Raw genomic sequence first — 22,704 nt, forward strand, 5'->3', positions numbered from 1 at the left:
AGGATAATGACCCAACACACCTCTAGGCTGTGTAAGGGCTATTTTACCAAGAAGGAGAGTGATGGAGTGTTGCATCAGATACCTGGCCTCCACAATCCTCCGACCTCAACCAAATTGAGATTGTTTGGGATAAGTCGGACAGCAGAGTGAAGGAAAGGCAGCCAACAAGTGCTCAGCATATGTGGGAACTCATTCAAGACTGTTGGAAAAGCATTCCAGGTGAAGCTGGTTGAGAGAATACCAAGAGTGTGCAAAGCTGTCATCAAGGCAAAGGGTAGCTACTTTAAAGAATTTGAAATATAAAACCTATTTTGATTTTAAAAAAATACTACATGATTTTGTGTTATTTCACAGTTTTGATGTCTTCACTATTATTCTACAATGTAGAAAATAGTTCAAATAAAGAATAACCCTTGAATGAGTATGTGTAACATTTTTGACCGATAGTGTATATACATTTGGTAATTCCGTTATGTTTGTAGGTCTGTCACTTTAAAATAAGGTACACTCAGAGCTTAGACATACAGTACTCATAGGCAGTATTTGGTACTCATTACTACATACATGTGAGAAGATTCAACACTATATTAAACATGTTCAGTCAATGAATGGTGGGTATGAAGACCAAAACGTTCAACGTTGTGAGAGGATATCTCCTCCATTGTTTCCCCAACCAAAGGTATTACAGTTACCATTTCACACCAGAACATTCACCATACTTGGACTATCAGAGATGTGATGTTGATGTAAATTTGGCCAGGGCATCAGGGTTTCAAAAGTCGGTCAAGACACATCATGAAAACCAACCTCTTCAGTTCCTGGGTCAGAGCAACAATCCATCACACCTAAAAAGGGAGACATTAACTATTCAGCTACTGAAAATATGGTTCCATGATGATACGGAAGGGTTCAACTTATAAGCATATGTAAGTGCATTTATAAATGGAGGTAAATATTGTTTCTGTATTTGTATTTATTATGGATCCCCATTAGCTGCCAAGGCAGCAGGTACTCTTCCTGGGGTGCAGCAACATAAGACAGTTACATACAGTTTAAATATACTGCTAAAAAAAATAAAGGGAACACTTAAACAACACAATGTAACTCCAAGTCAATCACACTTCTGTGAAATCAAACTGTCCACTTAGGAAGCAACACTGATTGACAATACATTTCACATGCTGTTGTGCAAATGGAATAGACAACAGGTGGAAATTATAGGCAATAAGCAAGACACCCCCAATAAAGGAGTGGTTCTGCAGGTGGAGACCACAGACCACTTCTCAGTTCCTATGCTTCCTGGCTGATGTTTTGGTCACTTTTGAATGCTGGCGGTGCTTTCACTAGTGGTAGCATGAGACGGAGTCTACAACCCACACAAGTGGCTCAGGTAGTACAGCTCATCCAGGATGGCACATCAATGCGAGCTGTGGCAAGAAGGTTTGCTGTGTCTGTCAGCGTAGTGTCCAGAGCATGGAGGCGCTACCAGGAGACAGGCCAGTACATCAGGAGACGTGGAGGAGGCCGTGGGAGGGCAACAACCCAGCAGCAGGACCGCTACCTCCGCCTTTGTGCAAGGAGGAGCAGGAGGAGCACTGCCAGAGCCCTGCAAAATGACCTCCAGCAGGCCACAAATGTGCATGTGTCTGCTCAAACGGTCCGAAACAGACTCCATGAGGGTGGTATGAGGGCCCGACGTCCACAGGTGGGGGTTGTGCTTACAGCCCAACACCGTGCAGGACGTTTGGCATTTGCCAGAGAACACCAAGATTGGCAAATTCGCCACTGGCGCCCTGTGCTCTTCACAGATGAAAGCAGGTTCACACTGAGCACGTGACAGACGTGACAGAGTCTGGAGACGCCGTGGAGAACGTACTGCTGCCTGCAACATCCTCCAGCATGACCGGTTTGGCGGTGGGTCAATCATGGTGTGGGGTGGCATTTCTTTGGGGGGCCGCACAGCCCTCCATGTGCTCGCCAGAGGTAGCCTGACTGCCATTAGGTACCGAGATGAGATCCTCAGACCCCTTGTGAGACCATATGCTGGTGCGGTTGGCCCTGGGTTCCTCCTAATGCAAGACAATGCTAGACCTCATGTGGCTGGAGTGTGTCAGCAGTTCCTGCAAGAGGAAGGCATTGATGCTATGGACTGGCCCGCCCGTTCCCCAGACCTGAATCCAATTGAGCACATCTGGGACATCATGTCTCGCTCCATCCACCAACACCACGTTGCACCACAGACTGTCCAGGAGTTGGCGGATGCTTTAGTCCAGGTCTGGGAGGAGATCCCTCAGGAGACCATCCGCCACCTCATCAGGAGCATGCCCAGGCATTGTAGGGAGGTCATACAGGCACGTGGAGGCCACACACACTACTGAGCCTCATTTTGACTTGTTTTAAGGACATTACATCAAAGTTGGATCAGCCTGTAGTGTGGTTTTCCACTTTAATTTTGTGTGACTCCAAATCCAGACCTCCATGGGTTGATAAAATGGATTTCCATTGATTATTTTTGTGTGATTTTGTTGTCAGCACATTCAACTATGTAAAGAAAAAAGTATTTAATAAGATTATTTCTTTCATTCAGATCTAGGATGTGTTGTTTAAGTGTTCCCTTTATTTTTTGGAGTAGTGTATAAAAAGCCACAGCGCAGTCTAACAGCTCCCATAATCTTTTTATCATCAATTTCACTCAGCCAATCTTCAGTCATTTGTCTAAGTGCTGTGCTTGAATGTCCTTCCCTATAAGCGTGCTGATAGGGAAGGACATTTGTTTACTGTAAAAAAGCATTGTATTTGGTCACACTATTTTTTCCAGAAGATTACTAAGGGTTCGTAACAGGCTGATTGGTCGGCTATTTCAGCCAGTAAAGGGGGCTTCTTGCTTAGCGGAAAAACTTTTGCTTCCCTCCAGGCCTGAGGGCACACACTTTCAAGCAGGCTTAAATTGAAGATATGGCAAATTGGAGTGGCAATACCGTCAGTAACTTTCCATCCTAGTTGTCAGACCCCAGTGGCTTGTCATTGTTATAGACAATTCTTTCCACTTCTTTCACACTCACAAAATTCAAATTTCATAAATTTGATCAGTTATACTTATGCATGTCATGCCTACATTTGCTAATCTTGCCAATGGAAAAAAAATCTATAAAGTAGTTGGCAATATCAGTGGGTTTTGTGAAGAATGAGCCATCTGATTTAATGAAAAGAGATGAATTAGCATTTTGCCAAAATTTTAAGGTGCTCCAGATCTTTTTATCATCATTCTTTATGTAATTTGTCTTTGTTTCATAGCGTAGTTTCTTCTTTTAATTCAGTTTAGTGACATGATTTCTCAATTTGCAGTACATTTGCCAATCGGTACTGCAGCCAGACTTATTTGCCATTCCTTTTGTTATTTACAGCTGAAGTGGGAAGATTCCATACACTTAGGTTGGAGTCATTAAAACTAGTTTTTCAACCACTCCACAAATTTCTTGTTAACAAACTATAGTTTTGGCAAGTCGGTTAGGACATCTACTTCGTGCATGACACAAGTAAAATTGTTTACAGACAGATTATTTCACTTATAATTAATTCACTGTACCACAATTCCAGTGGGTCAGAAGTTTACATACATTAAGTTGATGGTGCCTTTAAACAGCTTGGAAAATTCCAGAAAATTATGTCATGGCTTTAGAAGCTTCTGATGGGCTAACTGTCCTGTACTCATGCTCCTGGATAGCACAACATTTTTGCTCCAGGATCTGAGACATTTCTCACCGTTGAGCTGCCCAATACAACAGCCAGAGAAAGGAATGGAGAAATCCTCCTATTCCTACCCCTTACACAATGTTGAACCTTTCACCGGCCCACGAGAAGCAGGATAGCGTAAACTCGCTGCTCCCGGCGATAGGTCCAGACCTCCCATAGCAGGCAGCGCGCTGTCAGATCCAGAGAGAGGGAGAGGGGCCAAACTCGACAACGAAGACGCTGCCGGAGTCAGTGTAGTTGGAGTCAGCACTGCCGTCCCAGCGATGAAGGCACAGGTAGATCAGGCACCAGTGCAGCGAAACTATTCCTTAAGTCAATCTGCTCCGAATCTCTCGCAGTCAATACTGTCCGTTTAGCAGCATGTCGCTGTTCTCCGTCTACTTCATTACAGGATTGAGGAGAAGTAGATAGAAACGACTTCCATGGCAGGCAAGTTCGAGGTAGCACAGGCCATTTGGATAGGGACAGATGACAAGGCAATAACACTTACCAGTTATTGCACTATTTTGACCAATGCGATATAACCGTTTATAATGCATTTACAAACTATTAACTGTTAATAATGGAATTATAACATCCTTTACAAATTGAACCTTATTGTAAAGTGTTATCAAAGGTAAACAAAAAATAACCGAGATGGTGAGGCAATTGTAAACGGTGACAGATTGTAAGGTGCACACCAAGGTTGCTACAATATTAAAGATCCTGAGCATTAAAAGAGTTCACGTTTTTTTTGCCGCCACCTCTTTCTATTTTTCAGCATTTCCTTGTACAGTAACTAATCACGGCCTATCTCACGTTGCTGATAGATTGAACTGCAGTCATGCTGCCTTGACGTCAACGTTTTTTTTTAAAAAAGACAGACAATCGCATCCGACATTCTGTAGGGTGAATGTGAGGCAATATTACAGTCAGACAACAGTCATTCTCCAATCTTCTAATATTACTGTATTGTACACAATTAAATAAAAAGCAATTTACTCAAAAGGAAAATTGTTTTTACACAAATGTACGCACTCAAAGTAAATCATAACTATAAATATTTTTTACTCGAATAGGGCATAAGGTAAAGATGAACACAACAGCTATCTGGTCCCGTGTGGCTCAGTTGGTAGAGCATGGTGTTTGCAACGCCAATGTATGAAATGTATTCATTCACTACTGTAAGTCGCTCTGGATAAGAGTGTCTGCTAAATGACAAATGTAAAAATGTAAATGTTCCAGGAAGTAGGATCAATGAGACAGCCAGTGAACTGTACCAAATCATCTTAAATAACTTATTTTCGAGAAATATACTTGAAATTGGCATGGTATAATTGACTCGTCAAACAACAATGCATATTCAAGTTTAGCTTAAATCAGAAAATCAAGAGTTAATTTGACTGCATATCAAAGTTAGCTGGCTTTCTGGAACACTCCACCAGCGTTGTGGTTGTTTGCAGGTAGGCCTAAATGCTTGCTGCTTGCTGGACAACAACCTCTTCTCAAGTCTAAACGGGATCCTGGGACGTCCCAACACTGATGTCACACCATTGAAGTAAAAAATGTCAACAGTTAATATAAGGGAATGTAAGGGTTAAGGTTAGGTAAGGGTAGTAGTTACGGTAGGAACGTCCCACGGATCCCTGATAGCACTAACCATTCTCAAACTGGGTTGGTCCTGAATACGTGAATATTTACCCTGTGTTAAATTATACTTAGAGTTTCAGAGTTATTATAATGCCAGATTTTTTATTATTCAAACAAAGTACAATTTCAAATGATCTATTATCAACTCTTGAAAATAAATGAAAAAATAAGAATGCACGGAGACCAAAAACAAATGAAATAATAAGAAATATAAATTAAATGCAGTAGAGTAAAAATAAAAAGACAAATTAAAATCAATGATTTCCAGCAGCTCAAAAGTAGTACGTGCCAAAACGGTTTGTGCAACTTGTCCATCACTTTTTCAACATGAAGTAGCGGTGACACATTTAAATGCATTTTCTCCACATAGCGAGAACACACACTAGAAGTAACAAACAAATTAACACCTATTTACATAATTTAAATGTTTTATTTTCCAGTTCGATCAGATCCTGGCGACAATCTGACCGAGCTAAATTATGTAGCAAATTGTACAATTAAGTAAGCTTGGTCTATGTTTATGTGGCATAATATTATTTATTTCACAGAATTGATCAGGGAAGTCAATTTACACTTAAAATATTCAAGTATCAGGGGATACCACCAATCTATTGTGAATTCAAAGTTCCAATAACAGTTACTTTTGGCAAAAAATTAAATAAAATAACATTATCAAGGACCAGCACCTGGAACAAAACATATATGTTCTATTCAAAATATTGTAGAGCATTCTATTTTGAGAAGCACCAAGTCTAACTTGGTTCAGAGCTACAGTAAGTGCTTCCATTCATACCTGCATATCACATGCATTATAGACATTGTCTCAAATTACAGTAACATTGCAGTTAGCTGAAAAACGTGCCCAATTTCAGATATAGAAACACACATTTCATAAAACCAGAATACAGATGAGCAATTTTGTGACTCTATGCTATTTACTCAATCATGTCACCATCGGACAAGTTTCTATCCAATGTTTGTCATTTTATGCATCAAATAAATCCATTTTAAGTAGAGAAATAAGCTTTTCAAAGACAATGTACGGGCAGATGAACCATCAGATCACCTTTTATTAACACAAGGATATTTGAGTAATATTGGGTGTCAGTTTTGTTTGTGTAATGCACTATGACCTATACATTCTGAAGATAACTGGCTACAGCCCTATTTGTAGTACATTACATGACCAAAAGTATGCTCGTCGAACATCTCATTCTAAAATCATGGGCATTAATATGGAGTTGGTCCCTCTTTTGCTGCTATAACAGTCTCCACTCTTCTGGGAAGGCTTTCCACTAGATGTTGGAACATTGCTGCGGAGACTTGCTTCCATTCAGCCACAAGAGCACTAGTGAGGTCGGGCCCTGATGTTGGGCGATTAGTCCTGGCTCGCATTCAGCATTCCAATTCATCCCAAAGGTGTTCGATGGGGTTGAGGTCAGGGCTCTTTGCAAGCCAGTCAATTTCTTCCACACCTATCAAGACAAACCATTTCTGTATGGACCTCGCTTTGTGCACAGGAGCATTATCATTCTGAAACAGGAAAGGGCCTTCCCCAAACTGTTGCCACAAAGTTGGAAGCACAGAATCATCTCGAATGTCATTGAACGCTGTAGCATGAAGATTTCCCTTCATTGGAACGCAAGGGCCAAGCCTGAACCATGAAGAACAGCCCCAAGCCATTATTCCTCCCCCACCAAACTTTACAGTTGGCACTATGCATTGGGGGAGGTAGCATTCTCCTGGCACCCGCCAAACCCAGATTCATCCGTCGGACTGACAGACGGTGGAGCGTGATTCATCACTCCAGAGAAAGCATTTCCACTGCACCAGAGTCCAATGGTGGCGAGATTTACACCACTCCAGCCGATGCTTGGCATTGCACATGGTGATCTTAGGCTTATGTGCAGCTGCTTGGCCATGGAAACCCATTTCATGAAGCATCCGACGAACAGTTCTTGTGCTGACGTTGCTTACAGAGGCAGTTTTGAACTCGGTAGTCAGTGTTGCAACCGAGGACATATGATTTTTACGCACTACATCACTCGGTGGTCCTGTTGTGTGTGCTTGTGTGCCCTACCACTTTACGGATGAGCCGTTGTTCCTCCTAGACGTTTCCACTTCAGAATAACAGCACTTACAGTTGACCGGGGCAGCTCTAGCAGGGCAGACATTTGGTGAACTGACTTGTTGGAAAGGTGGCATCCTATGACGGTGCAACGTTAAAAGTCACTGAGCTCTTCAGTAAGGCCATTCCACTGCCAATGTTTGTCTATGGAGATTACATGGCTGTGTGCTCGATTTTATACACCTGTCAGAAACGAGTGTGGATGAAATAGCCGAATTCACACATTTTAAGGGATGTCCACATACTTTTGTATATACACTACTGTTAAAAAGTTTGGGGTCACTTAGAAATGTCCTTTTTTAAAGAAAAGCTATTTTTTTTGTCCATTAAAATAACATAAAATTGATCTGAAATATTGGAAATGAGAATTGTAGCTGGAAACGGCTGCCTAGAAGGTCAGCATCCTGGAGTCGCCTCTTCACTGTTGATGTTGAGACTGGTGTTTTGCGGGTACTATTTAATGGAAGCTGCCAGTTGAGGACTTGTGAGGCGTCTGTTTCTCAAACTAGACACTAACGTACTTGTCCTCTTGCTCAGTTGTGCACCGTGGCCTCCCACTCCTCGTTCTATTCTAGTTAGAGACAGTTTGCACTGTTCTGTGATGGGAGTAGTACACAGCGTTGTACGAGATCTTCAGTTTCTTGGCAATTTCTCGCATGGAATAACCTTAATTTCTCATAACAAGAATAGACTGACGAGTTTCAGAAGAAAGTTCTTTGTTTCTGGCCATTTTGAGCCAGAACCCACAAATGCTGATGCTCCAGATACTCAACTAGTCTAAAGAAGGCCAGTTTTATTGCATCTTTAAATGAGCACAACAGTTTTCAGCTGTGCTAACATAATTACAAAAGGGTTTTCTAATGATCAATTAGCCCTTTAAAATTATAAACTTGGATTAGCTAATACAACGTGCCATTGGAACACAGGAGTGATAATGGGCCTTTGTATGCCTATGTAGAGATTCCATTTAAAAAAAAAAGTTTTTAAATCAGCCGTTTCCAGCTACAATAGTAATTTACAATATTAACAATGTCGACACTGTATTTCCGATCAATTTGATGTTATTTTAAAAATTGACAAAAATATTTTAAAAACAAGGACATTTCTAAGTGACCCCAAACTTTTTAACAGTAATACCACATATTATCTTGACTAGAATGAATAATGAAATCACGTTAAGGCCACCTAGGGTCTGAGAGAATACAGAGGACTTCAAATGCACACCAAGTATTTAGACAACAAGCACTTGGGTAAAATAAGGCTGTACTTGCTACCTCTCTTTCTCATGGTTATGGGCCAACATTAATAGGTTGTAATAAGTGATCGCCTTGATATGTCTGGAAAATAATACATTGAGGTTGAAATCATAAATTCACACAGTAAGATTTTAGTAGTAGTCAATACAAATATTCCAGAGCTTCCTTAGTCCATTAAAACATGACCAATACCGTTGAATTAGATAGAAAGATATAAAAAAACACTTGATTAATTGGACTCTGTCACGGCTTTATACTAAAAATAATTCCTTACCATCATAGCTAAGAGACATTGTATTGGGAATGAATTGTGTACAGTCAAGTCCTTCCCCCATGACAATGTTATGGGGTTCTGTTATGGGACTAAAACTGTTTCAACCAGTCACTATTGTGAAATACTTCAACATCTGGAGACTGTTTCTTCACAGCAAATATTATACAAAACATAAACAAATAAATAAAAAATGCAACCTTCTAATCTACATTTAAAAAGGAAAACTCAATTCCAAAAAAACAAAACTCAGTCAAATGTGCAGACCTGGACCAGTAGACTGCTATACATATGGACGATTGTAGCGGATCTTCCACCTTTTGGAGCGGACTCGGAAAAAGAAGAACATGACCATGAGAAAGACACAGGAGAAAGCGTAGAGCACAACGCACAGACTCATGTCCACACTGGAGAAGCCCAGACCCAGGAAGCTTACCCCCGGCCTGGTCTCCCTGTGGGCCCCTGTGCCCGCCTGCCCTGCTCCCTCCACGTCACTCTGCTTGGCATGGAGTAGGGAGCTCTCAGGGGCCACTGTCTTTTCCTGTGTGGCTTTAATGGGCTTGTTGTCAGGAGATCCGAGGGCCTCCTGGTTTGGCTCATGCTGACTGCTGTACATGTGTTTGGGGGAGATGTTGGCGGCCCCGTAGTGCTGCTTGAGGAACATGAGCACCTTGTCTTCGTTCCACACGTGGATGCCATCCTGCTCCTCGTGGCAGGTGGGGCAGAGGTCCGGGCTGGGCCACTGGGTCTTGGGGAAGTGAGGGTCTTCACTCATTGTTCCTACACAGAGGACACAGGGTCAATAACACAGGTATAACACCAGGTCAAGTTATTGTTGGCCCATATCTCCTAAGTCGAGACCAGTCATTTTGACCGGCCTACTCAATTCTAACACACATAGCTTACTAACCTATTCCACAGTATATATCTACTATACGCATTACATACTTCTAATGACAGCATATTCTCCAGGTTAGGTTTGAGATCTCAAACGATGCCGATATAGAGGTAGGTTCCCCACCTGCGAGGCGTCCATTGACCTGGTTGTGTTTCCTCCAGAGCCACAGTACCGCCTGGTCCACAGACTTCACCTGGGGCAGAGACGCCACGGCCATCTCCTCAAAGTGCTTCCCACACTCCTGGCAGCCGAAGAAGTTCACAATGTACTTGCGCATTGTCTGCAGCACTGCCTTGGGATTCTCCTCCAGGCCTGGTGGGACAGAAGGGAGGTGGTCAGGGGAACGAGAGAAGCACAGTCGATTTCTTGACAAGACACACATTTCATAATCAACCCACAGTTGAGATATTCATGATGGTACAAATCGTGATGTTGTCATCTATTTTCGAAGGTGGGCAGTGTCGCTATGACATGGATGTTTCTTAATTACACAAGTATTTCGCTGCATGTACGTGCATGCGTACGTACCGGTGTTGGCCAATGCGTCGGGCCGGCTAGCCGCCTGGACGGTCAGCACATGGAACAGGGTCCACAGTGAACAGGGGTAGCCCCTCAGTCCGACTCTGCTTCCCTGGCAACCCACCCATTGCAGCTGGTCACTCAGGAACATCCCTGAAATCTTAAGGTGGTCAGGGAGAGAGTCAGGAAAAACTCACTACTAAGCCACAGAGTAGATCAGGGGTGTTATGGTTCACTGGACTGAACCAAACTGGCCTGTCACAAGCTGCCCGTTTCGGTAATGCAGTTCGCGAAAAGTGGACCAAGGTTTTTCCATCTACCACATACTGTATTATTAAGGCTGTAATGACGTGTATTTGAACAGGACTGTCTAGTATGGGCCACCGGTTCACAGGATGTGCTATGCATGAGGTGAACCAAATTACATTTTTGAACACAATGTGCCAATTAGGAACATGGAAAAAAACAATTCTGCCAAAGCGCATGTACTACAGCTGTCCACATTAAATTATTCTCAGCCAGCAAGATGAGTGATGTTACAGAACAGCAAAATCAGACATCCCCAGAGTGGTAGGCTAAACTATTCCACTGGTATTCCACAGGTATTCCTCCGGAGGCGCTTTCAAGTTGTTAGTCCCACATGGAGAGAAACTTGCATTCTGATAAGCCCAGTCATTGCAAAACATTTCTAAATGCAATCATGGTAAAAACACAGTTGAAAAAAAAGAGAGAGCGCCCGTCAATTTGAGCCCGACATGACACCAATGCACTTAAATTATTCCAGTAGATTTTGGGTCAGGGCAGTGAGGAAAAAAGTTTACATTGAACTAGTTGGGTGATATACAGTGCATTCGGGAAAGTATTCAGACCCCTTGACTTCTTCCACATTTTGTTACGTTACAGCCTTATTCTAAAATTGATGAAATTGTTTTCTTTCCCTCATCAATCTACACACAATACCACATAACGACAAAGCTACGACATGTTTTGAATTTTTTGCTGAAATATCACATTTACATAAGTATTCAGACTCTTTACACAATACTTTGCTGAAGCACCTTTGGCAGCGAATACAGTCTTGAGCTTGGCACACCTATATTTGGGGAGTTTTTCCCATTCTTCTCTAAAGATCCTCTCAAGCTCTGTCAGGTTGGATGGGGAGTGTCGCTGCACAGCTATTTTCAGGTCTCTCCAGAGATGTTCGATCGGGTTCAGGTCCGGGCTCTGGCTGGGACATTCAGAGACCTGTCCTGAAGCCACTCCTGCGTTGACTTGGCTGTGTGTTTAGGGTCATTGTCCTGTTAGAAGGTGACCCTTGACCCAGTCTGGGGACCTGGGCGCTCTGGAGCAGGTTTTCATCAAGGATCTTTCTGTACTTTGCTCCGTTCATCTTTCCCTCGATCCTGACTATTCTCCCAGTCCTGCCAATGAAAAACATCCCCACAGCATGATCCTGCCACCACCATGCTTCACCGTAGGGATGGTGCTAGGCTTCCTCCAGACGTGACGCTTGGCATTCAGGCCAAAGAGTTCAATCTTGGTTTCATCAGACCAGAGAATCTTGTTTCTCATGGTCTGATAGTCCTTTAGGCAAACTCCAAGTGGGCTGTCATGTGCCTTTTCCTGAGGAGTGGCTTCCTTTCTGGCCACTCTACCATAAAGGCCTGATTGGTGAAATGCTGCAGAGTCCTTCTGGAAGGTTTTCCCATCCACAGAGGAACTGGAGCTCTGTCAGAGTGACCATCGGGTTCTTGGTCACCTCCCAGTCCCTTCTCCCCCATTTTCTCAGTTTTGCCGGGTGGCTTGGTGGTTCCAAACTTCTTCCATTTAAGAATGGAGGCCACTGTGTTTTTGGGGACATTCAATGCTGTAGACATGTTTTGGTACCCTTCCCCAGATCTGTGCATCCTCAAAATCCTGTCTTGGAGCTTTACGGACAATTTCTTCGACCTCGTGGCTTGTTTTTTGCTCTGACATGCACTGTCAACTGTGGAACCTTATTTAGACAGGTGTGTGCCTTTCCAATCAATTGAATTTACCACAGGTGGATTCCAATCTAGTTGTAGAAACATCGATGATAAATGGAAACAGGATGCACCTGAGCTCAATTTTGAGTCTCATAGCAAAGGGTCTGAATATTTCTGTAAATAAGGTATGTTTTTATTTATTAGCAATACATTTGCAAAAACATATATATTTTCAGTGTCATTATGGGGTATTGTGTGTAGATTGATGAGATTATAATTGATTTAATCCATTTTAGAATTAGGCTGTAACGTAACAAAATGTGGAAAAAGTGAAGGGGTCTGAATACTTTCCAAATGCACTGAATCTCTACGATTTGGTTCTGCCGTACCTACCTACACGTAAGACTCAGTCTTTACCTTCAAGTCTTTATTAAAGATTGAGTAGGTTCTATGATTGAGTGTAGTCACGGTGCGAAGGCGAACGGCAAGGCACTGGAGTGACGAACCACCCTTGCTGTCTCTGCCTGGCCAGCGACCCTATCTTCACTGGCTTGATGGTGCTCCTCTTCCATCCAGCCTTCCTTTCCTCGGGTGTGCGGTGGGGAAATCTTTGTGGGCTATACTCAGCCATGTCTCAGGGTTATAAGTTAGTGGCCTGTTGATTTCCCTTTAGTGGTGTGGGGGCTGTGCTCTGCCAAAGTGGGTGGGGTTATATCCTGCCTGGTTGTCCCTGTCTGGGGGTAACTTTGGTCTGGGCCACGGTTTCCCCGACCCCCCCGTCTCAGTCTCCTGTATCTATACTGCAATAGTCTATGTTCCCGGGGGGCTAGGGTCAGTCTGTCATATCTGGTGTAATTCTCCGGTCTTATTTGGTGTCCTGTGTGATCCCAGACATGCTTCCTCTAATTCTCCCAACTCTCTCTCCCCTACCGGAGGACTTGAACCCTCGGATCATGCCTCTGGACTACCTGGCAGTGCCCGTCCCTAGTCCACGTGGTCATGCTGCTGACCCAGTTTCTGCTGTTCTGCCTGCGTCTATGGAACCCTGACCTGTTCACCAGACCCCCCCAACCCCCTCCCCCACACATGCTGTCTCAACGTCTGAATGCTCGGCTATGAAAAGCCAACTGACAATAATTCACAAAGTGCTGGCCTCTTGGACACTCCACAACCACTGTGATTATTATTTGAACTTTCTATTTGACTCTTCTATGAACGTTTGAACATTTTGAAAAACAATCTGGCCTTAATGGCCATATACTCAATCTCCACCTGGCACAGCAAGAAGAGAACTATCTACTCCTTAGAGCATGAATGCTCTCTAGGTTTCGTCCTAGGTTCCTGCATTTCTAGGGAGTGTTTCCTAGCCACCGTGCATTCTACATCTGCATTGCTTGCTGGGCTGCTGGGTTTTAGGCTCGGTTTCTGTATAAACACTTTGTGACAATATCGGTTGTAAAAAGGGCTCTATAAATTCAATAGATTGATTAATTAAATGATTGAAACGGGGAGCCAGATACTTTCATAGCAGGAATCAACAATGTATAGGCTATTACTGTTGACCAAATTTTGGTTTTAGAATAAATCTACAGGAAACAAGCAAAACCACGGAAAATGACTGACTTACATAAGCAAAATGCTTCAGTAAGAGGGAGGCAATGCAATGTCTGTGAGCAATTTTCTGTTGATCGTCCCAGCTCTACTTTGAGGCCTGATACAGTAGCCTATAGGCTTGGGCTGTATACCATACAGTGCATTCGGAAAGTATTCAGACCCATTCCCGGTTTCCACATTTTGTTACGTTACAGCCTTATTATAAAATTGATTAAATGAAAGGTTTTCATAATCTACAACCAATACCCAATTATGACAAAGCGCAAACAGGTCTCAGAAATTGTTGCAAATGTATAAAAAATAAAGAAAACAAATACCTTATTTACATAAGTATTCAGACCCTTTGCTTACAAGACTCGAAATTGAGCTCAGGTGCATCCTGTTTCCATTGATCATCCTTGAGATGTGGAGTCCACCTGTGGTAAATTCAATTGATTGGACATGATTTGTAAAGGCACACACCTGTCTATATAAGGAACCACAGTTGACAGTGCATGTCAGAGCAAAAATCAAGCCATGAGGTGGAAGGAATTGTCCGTAAAGCTCCGAGACAGGATTGCGTCGAGGCACAGATCTGGGGAAGGGTACCAAACATTGAAGGTCCCCAAGAACACAGTGATCTCCATCATTTTTAAATGGAAGAAGTTTGGAACCACAAAGACTCTTCCTAGAGCTGGCCACACGGCCAAACAGAGCAATCGGGGGAAAAGGGCCTTGGTCAGGGAGATGGCCAAGAACCCGATGGTCACTCTGACAGAGCTCCAGAGTTCCTCTGTGGAGATAAAGAACCTTCCAGAAGGACAACCATCTCTGCAGCACTCCACTAATCAGTCCTTTATGGTAGAGTTTATAAACGAAAGCCACTCCTCAGTAAAAGGCACATGACAGCCCGCTTGGAGTTTGCCAAAAGGCACCTGAAGGACTCTCAGACCATGAGAAACAAGATTCTCTGGTCTGATGAAAGCATCACGTCTGGAGGAAACCTGTAACGATCCCTACGGTGAAGTATGATGGTGGCAGCAGCATGCTGTGGGGATGTTTTTCAGAGGCAGGCACTGGGAGACTGAATGGCGGAAAGTACAGAAAGATCATTGATGAAAACCTTCTCCAGAATGCTCAGGACCTCTGACTGGGGCGATGGTTCACCTTCCAACAGGACAATGACCCAAGCACACATCCAAGACAATGCAGGAGTGGCTTCGGGACACGTTTCTGAATGTCCTTGAGTGGCCCTGAACCCAATAGAACATCTCTGGAGAGACCTGGAAATAGCTGTGCAGTGACGCTCCCCATCCAGCCAGACAGAGCTTGAGAGGATCTACAGAGAAGAATGTGAGAAACTCCCCAAATACAGGAGTGCCAATCTTGTAGCGTCATATCCAAGAAGACTCGAAGCTGTAATCTCTGTCAAAGGTGCTTCAACAAAGTACTGAGTAAAGGGTCTGAATACTAATGTAAATGTATATTTCAGTTTATTTTTTTAAATAAATTTGCAAAACATATTCTGTGTAGATTAGAATAAGGCTGTAACGTAACAAAATGTGGAAAAAGTCAAGGGGTCTGAATACTTTCCGAATGTACTGTTTCAATACCGTTGAAACTATTTGAAATATTTTCAAAAATGTGAATATTTGTAAATACCTGCAGTCAACTTGCACAATACGTTAGGAGATAAAGAATATTGTTTTCTTCATTTCACCTGTCACATTATTATGAAGCTTACGGTAGTCCCCAGTTACGTTGTGTCTGTTTACCAGCACACAACAACAAGAGACAGGAGCCTTGTGAGTCACTCACTGTTGTGCAGCTTGCGCCAGGTGATCTAATTATAGTATGGAATTCACAACTAAATGTTTGCCAGCTAGATTTCGTCTAACTATTAACCTGTTGGGTCTAGGGGGCAGCATTTGCACGTCTGGATAAAAAAAATGTACCCGATTTAATCTGGTTACTAATCCTACCCAGTAACTAGAATATGCATATACTTATTATATATGGATAGAAAACACTCTAAAGTTTCCAAAACTGTTTGAATGGTGTCTGTGAGTATAACAGAACTCATTTGGCAGGCAAAACCCTGAGACATTTTCTGACAGGAAGTGGATACCTGATGTGTTGTATTGACTTTAAACCTATCCCATTGAAAAACACAGGGGTTTAGGAATATTTTGGCACTTCCTATTGCTTCCACTAGATGTCACCAGCCTTTACAAAGTGTTTTGAGTCTTCTGGAGGGAGATCTGACCGAACAAGAGCCATGGAACGATGATGTCCCACTAGACACCTGGCGCGCGAGTTCATCTTGGGTACCCTCGTTCCAATACGTTATAAAAGAGTATGCATTCGTCCACCTTGAATATTATTCATGTTCTGGTTAAAAAAGGCCCTAATGATTTATGCTATACAACGTTTGACATGTTTGAACGAACGGAAATATATTTTTTCCCCTCGTTCATGACGAGAAGTCCGGCTGGCTTACATCATGTGCTAACGAGACGGAGATTTTTGGACATAAATGATGAGCTTTTTTGAACAAAACTACATTCGTTATGGACCTGTGATACCTGGAAGTGACATCTGATGAAGAGAATCAAAGGTAATGGATTATTTACATAGTATTTTCGATTTTAGATCTCCCCAACATGACGTCTAGTCTGTATCGCAACGCGTATTTTTCTGGGCGCAGTGCTCAGATTATTGCAAAGTGTGATTTCCCAGTAAGGTTATTTTTAAATCTGGCAAGTTGATTGCGTTCAAGAGATGTAAATCTATAATTCTTTAAATGACAATATAATATTTTACCAATTTTAATTATTTAATTTGTTACGCTGACTTGACTGCCGGTTATTGGAGGGAAACGATTTCCTCAACATCAATGCCATAGTAAAACGCTGTTTTTGGATATAAATATGAACTTGATAGAACTAAAAATGCATGCATTGTCTAACATAATGTCCTAGGAGTGTCATCTGATGGAGATTGTAAAAGGTTAGTGCATCATTTTAGCTGGTTTTATGGTTTTGGTGACCCTGTCTTTGACTTGACAAAACATTACACACAACTCTTGTAAATGTACTGTCCTAACATACTCTAAATTTATGCTTTCGCCATAAAACCTTTTTGAAATCGTAAAACGTGGTTAGATTAAGGAGATGTTTATCTTTCAAATGGTGTAAAATAGTTGTATTTTTGAAAAATTTGAATTTTGACATTTATTTGGATTCAAATTTGCCGCTCTTGAAATGCACCTGCTGTTGATGGAGTGCACCACGGGTGGCACGCTAGCGTCCCACCTAGCCCCAAGAGGTTAAGTTTACTGTCTAAAATGTGCCAAATGCTCTGCAGTTGTGCATTTGGTTTGCTAATTTAGTAGCTAGTTAGCTATCTAGCTTAGTGGTTAGCTTCTTCCGTAATCAAGCCTTTGCTTGATAACAGCAGAGAATCCCCTCCTGGATCAAGAGCCTTGCTGGCTAATATTTGTTTAGTGTGTGCAACAAACTGCAAGTAGCATTTGAGTTACTTGTATAGTTTACGTGAAACTGTACAATATGTTCGCACTTTGCTCGTTAGCATTTAGTTATCATTCTCTATGGAATTTAACATGTACTTGTTACCATTGCTAATTTGAAAAATTGTCCCTACTTTTGGACTGAAACCCCCCACAGAACAGTGGCCCAAGAACAGAGGTACATACCAAACCACTGATTTAGTGAACGGTTGCACCCCTACTAATTTTGTGGCGGCCTACAAGAACCTGTCGGATGTCGCGGCCATTCGTTGGCAAAAACCAACATTTAATGAAAATGTGTTTTTGAGGAAATAAAGTTTGATACTTTAACCCCCTGTACTTTATTGTAATTAAAACGTATTGTATGATTATTGAAAGTAAATAGTTAATTTCCAATTTTTTTTTATTTTTTTTTGCATGTTAGCTAGCATGTCCAATTTGAAAACGCTAGCTCAAACTTGCAGCTGACTTGGCCCATTCAAGATAACATGCTACAGATCAATGAAATCAGGCTGAATTATACGCAAAATAATTATCTAGCTAGCTAGTAATGTAGTAGAATAAAGTTGTCACTTACAATCAACATTGTAGTTATAAATACAAGTGGCTCAGACTTTCATTTTGTCAACAAGTAGCCATTTGCAGGAGCGAACGTTAAATCGATTCATAAAACAGGTCCCCCACTTTCTACCGATGTTGCGTGATCAGTGACATGAAAAGCGACCAAAATATATTAACAGTATTGCAGTAATTTCACCAGTTCATATTATTTAGATTTTATGTAGCAAAGCAATCGATACACTATCCTAAACTTGTTGAAATCGAGAGGCATCGTGCTGTCATTCATTCTAAAAATGAGCCCTGGCCACTTACCTTCACTCCCCTCAAAGATATTAACCTCTCTGGGCAAGGTCGGACGTGACCGTCCCACATTATTCAACAGCCAGTGAAATAGCATGGCGCGAAATACAAATATGCAAAAATATCATAATTTCAATTTCTCAAACATACACTTCTCCTTAATGTAACCACATTGTCCGATTTCAAAAAGGCTTTACAGCAAAAGCAAAACACTAGATTATGTTAGGAGAGTACATAGACAAAAATAACCACATAGCCATTTTCCAAGCAAGGATATGTGTCACAAAAACCCTAAACACAGCTAAATGAAGCACTAACCTTTGACGATCTTCATCAGATGACACTCCTAGGACATCATGTTACACAATACATGTATGTTTTGTTCGATATAGTTCATATTTATATCCAAAAACAGCATTTTACATTGGCGCGTGATGTTCAGAAAATGTACTCCCACCAAAACCACAGATGAATGTGCACATCAATTTACAAAAACACTCATCATAAACGTTGACAAAATACATAAATTATTTAAAGAATTATAGATACAGTACCCCTGGATGCAACCGCTGTGTCAGATTTTAAAATAGCTTTACGGAGAAAGCACATTTTTCAATATTCTGAGTACATAGCTCGCCATCACAGCAAGCTATACAGACAGCCACCAAGTTCGGGGTCAACTAAACTCAGAATTAGTATTAGAAATATTGTCTTACCTTTGCTGATCTTCGTCAGAATGCACTCCCAGGACTGCAACTTCCACAAGAAATGTTCTTTTTGTTCGAAATAATCCATATTTATGTCCAAATACCTCCGTTTTGTTCGTGCGTTCAGGTCACTATCCAATGGCATAATGCGCAAGCGTGATTCCAGACAAAGTCAAAATGTTCCATTACCGTTAGTAGAAACATGTCAAACATTGTTTGCAATCAATCTTTAGGCTATTTTTTACGTAAAATTGCGATAATATTCCAACCGGACAATAGCGTATTCATTCCAGAAGTAAAAGAAGGAACGGCGCGCTCCCGGGATCGCGCATATCCAAGTGCTTTGTCCATAGGCAGTCCACTCATTGACTGAGCTACTATTATCTGCCCAGTGACAGGAGAGTGCTGAAAGAACTTTATGAAGGCTGTTGACAGCCAATGGAAGCCTTAGGAAGTGCAACGTGACCCCACAGACACTGTTGTTTTTCGATAGGGATTAGAAACTTCCTGGTTGACTTTCTCTCAGGTTTTTGCCTGCCATATGACTTCTGTTATACTTACAGACACCATTCAAACAGTTTTAGAAACGTCAGAGTGTTTTCTATCCAAATCTACTAATAGTATGCATATTCTAGTTTCTGGGCCAGAGTAGTAACCAGTTTAATTTGGGTACGTTTTTCATCCGGCCGTGAAAATACTGCCCCCTATACTTTAAGAAGTTTTAAAGCACTGGAAAGGTGTAGATGAGAGCACGATTACATTTGTTTTGATCAGTCATGTAAATTTAAGTGTTGAAAACATTTTGGCACACTATATAAAAAGAAGATTGAGAACAAGCTATAGGATGAAAAATATTGGCGTTTTGGCGCAGGAAAAGCTGACGAGCACTAGCTAACGCTACATAGCAAAAACACACACACACACACACACTATATATATATTTTTTTTTAACAAATCGATACTTGGAGATAAAATATCGACAGAATATCGTCCAAAATAATATTGTGATATGTAACTATTGATTTTAACCTAGCTTGTGTGTAGAGTGCACCCTTGAGCTTGTGTCTAACCGCTGGTCACCCACCCCCCACCCGTATATTTGGGGGAAAAGGCTGCTGGTTATCTGCATAACACTGATCTTCAACAAATCACAGGAAGGCCCGTCTTCGCCAAAGTATGTGAGGTCACATGATATCACAAAAAAGCTAGCATTATTGAAACTATGTTTAAGGTGGGGTTATACCAAGTGTTTTTTCTCTTAATTTATGCTTTGGCTACAACTACAAGTTGATAATGTATGTGATATCAACAGAGAAGTATATTTTCTGGGTGATTTAAATATTGACTGGCTCTCATAAAGCTGCCCACTCAAGAAAAAACGTCAAACTGTAACCAGTGCCTGCAACCTGGTTCAGGTTGTCAGTCAACCTACTAGGGTATTTACAAAAAGCACAGGAATGAAATCATCAACATGTATTTTTCACATCTTTACTAATGCTGCATACATTTGCTCTAACCTGTTGGGGATAGGGGGCAGTATTTGCACGGCCGGATAAAAAAACGTACCCGATTTAATCTGGTTACTACTCCTGCCCAGTAACTAGAATATGCAGTATCCAAATCCATAGGATGTAGTGATAACAATATAGTAGCCATATATAGGAAAATTAAAGTTACAAAGTCTGGGCCTAAGAGGTCTGTATATGAGGTCATACAATAAGTTTTGTAGTGATTCATATGTTGATTATGTAAAGAATATTTGCTGGTCTGTGGTGTGTAATGAGGAGCAACGAGACGCTGCACTTGACACTTATGAAATTGCTTATTCCAGTTACTAATAAGCACGCACCCATTAAGAAAATGATTGTAAAAACTGTAAATCCCCTTGGATTGATGAGGAATTGAAAAATAGTATGGTTGAGAGGAAGGAGGCAAAAGGTATGGCAAATAAGTCTGGCAGCCCAACTGATCGGCAAATGTACTGCAAATTCGGAAATCATGTGACTAAACTAAATATGAAAAATATATACTATGAAACAAAAATAAATAAAAAGTAAAAAGCTTCGGAGCACATTAAATGAAATATTTGAAAAAAGGGTAACTCGGATCCATCATCACAAAAGCCACTGATATTGCCAACTACTTTAATGACTTTTTCCTTGGCAAAATAAGCAAACTTAGGTATGAAACACCAGCAACAAAACGCTGACACTATACATTCAAGTATATCTGACCAAATTATACTTTTGAATTCCGTAGTCAGTGTGGAAGAGGTGAAGAAAATTATTGTTGTCTATCAACAATGAAAAGCCGCCAGGGTCTGACAATCTGGATGGAAAATTACTGAAGATAATAGGGGACGATATTGCCACATCTTCAATTTAAGCCTACTATAAAGTGTGTGCCCTCAGGCCTGGTTGGAAGCCAAAGTCATTCCGCTACCCAAGAAAAGTAAAGTCCCTTTTACTGGCTCAAATAGCCGACCAATCAGCCTGTTACCAACCCTTAACCTCTCTAGGCTAGGCGGGACGAATTCGTCCCACCTACGTAACAGCCACGGCTATCCTGTGGCGCGATTTTCAAAACCTTAAAAATCCTATTACTTCAATTTCTCAAACATATGACTATTTTACAGCCATTTAAAGATAAGACTCTCGTTAATCTAACCACACTGTCCGATTTCAAAAAGGCTTTACAACGAAAGCAAAACATTAGATTATGTCAGCAGAGTACCAAGCCAGAAATAATCAGACACCCATTTTTCAAGCCAGCATATAATGTCACCAAAACCCAGAAGACAGCTAAATGCAGCACTCACCTTTGATGATCTTCATCAGATGACAACCCTAGGACATTATGTTATACAATACATGCATGTTTTGTTCAATCAAGTTCATATTTATATCAAAAACCAGCTTTTTACATTAGCATGTGACGTTCAGAACTAGCATACCCCCCGCAAACTTCCGTGGAATTCGCTAACATTTTACTAAATTACTCACGATAAACGTTCACAAAAAGCATAACAATTATTTTAAGAATTATAGATACAGACCTCCTCTATGCACTCGATATGTCCGATTTTAAAATAGCTTTTTGGTGAAAGCACATTTTGCAATATTCTAAGTACATAGCCCAGGCATCACGGGCTCGCTATTTAGACACCCGGCAAGTTTAGCACTCACCATAATCATATTTACTATTATAAAAATTTCATTACCTTTTGTTGTCTTCGTCAGAATACACACCCAGGACAGCTACTTCAATAACAAATGTTGGTTTGGTCCAAAATAATCCATCGTTATATCCGAATAGCGGCGTTTTGTTCGTGCGTTCCAGACACTATCCGAAATAGTAAAGAAGTGTCGCGCGCATGGCGCAATTCGTGACAATAAAATTCTAAGTATTCCATGACCGTACTTCGAAGCATGTCAACCGCTGTTTAAAATCAATTTTTACGACATTTTTCTCATAGAAAAGCGATAATATTCCGACAGGGAATCTCCTTTTCGGCAAACAGAGGAAAAAATCCCAAAGGCGGGGGCGGTCGGGGTCACGCGCATAAGCTAGTGTCTCTTGATGGGCCACTTGAG

General features: G+C 41.5%; 1 protein-coding gene across 1 annotated transcript in view; it reads right to left on the bottom strand.

The window, feature by feature from the left end:
* Nucleotides 1-5,899: 5,899 nt before the first annotated feature.
* Nucleotides 5,900-22,704, bottom strand: part of qsox2 (quiescin Q6 sulfhydryl oxidase 2) — an 88,403-nt gene continuing 71,598 nt past the window's right edge. Inside the window, exons 10-12 of the mRNA XM_045708129.2 lie at nt 10,464-10,614; nt 10,059-10,247; nt 5,900-9,817 (exon numbers count right to left, since the gene is read on the bottom strand). Coding sequence (XP_045564085.1) covers nt 9,321-9,817; nt 10,059-10,247; nt 10,464-10,614 — 837 coding nt within the window. The 3' untranslated portion in view covers nt 5,900-9,320. The remainder of the gene's footprint in view (nt 9,818-10,058; nt 10,248-10,463; nt 10,615-22,704) is intronic.

Source organism: Salmo salar, chromosome 26 (assembly GCF_965601325.2).
Source record: "Salmo salar chromosome 26, fSalSal1, whole genome shotgun sequence".
NCBI classification, from domain to species: Eukaryota; Metazoa; Chordata; class Actinopteri; order Salmoniformes; family Salmonidae; genus Salmo; species Salmo salar.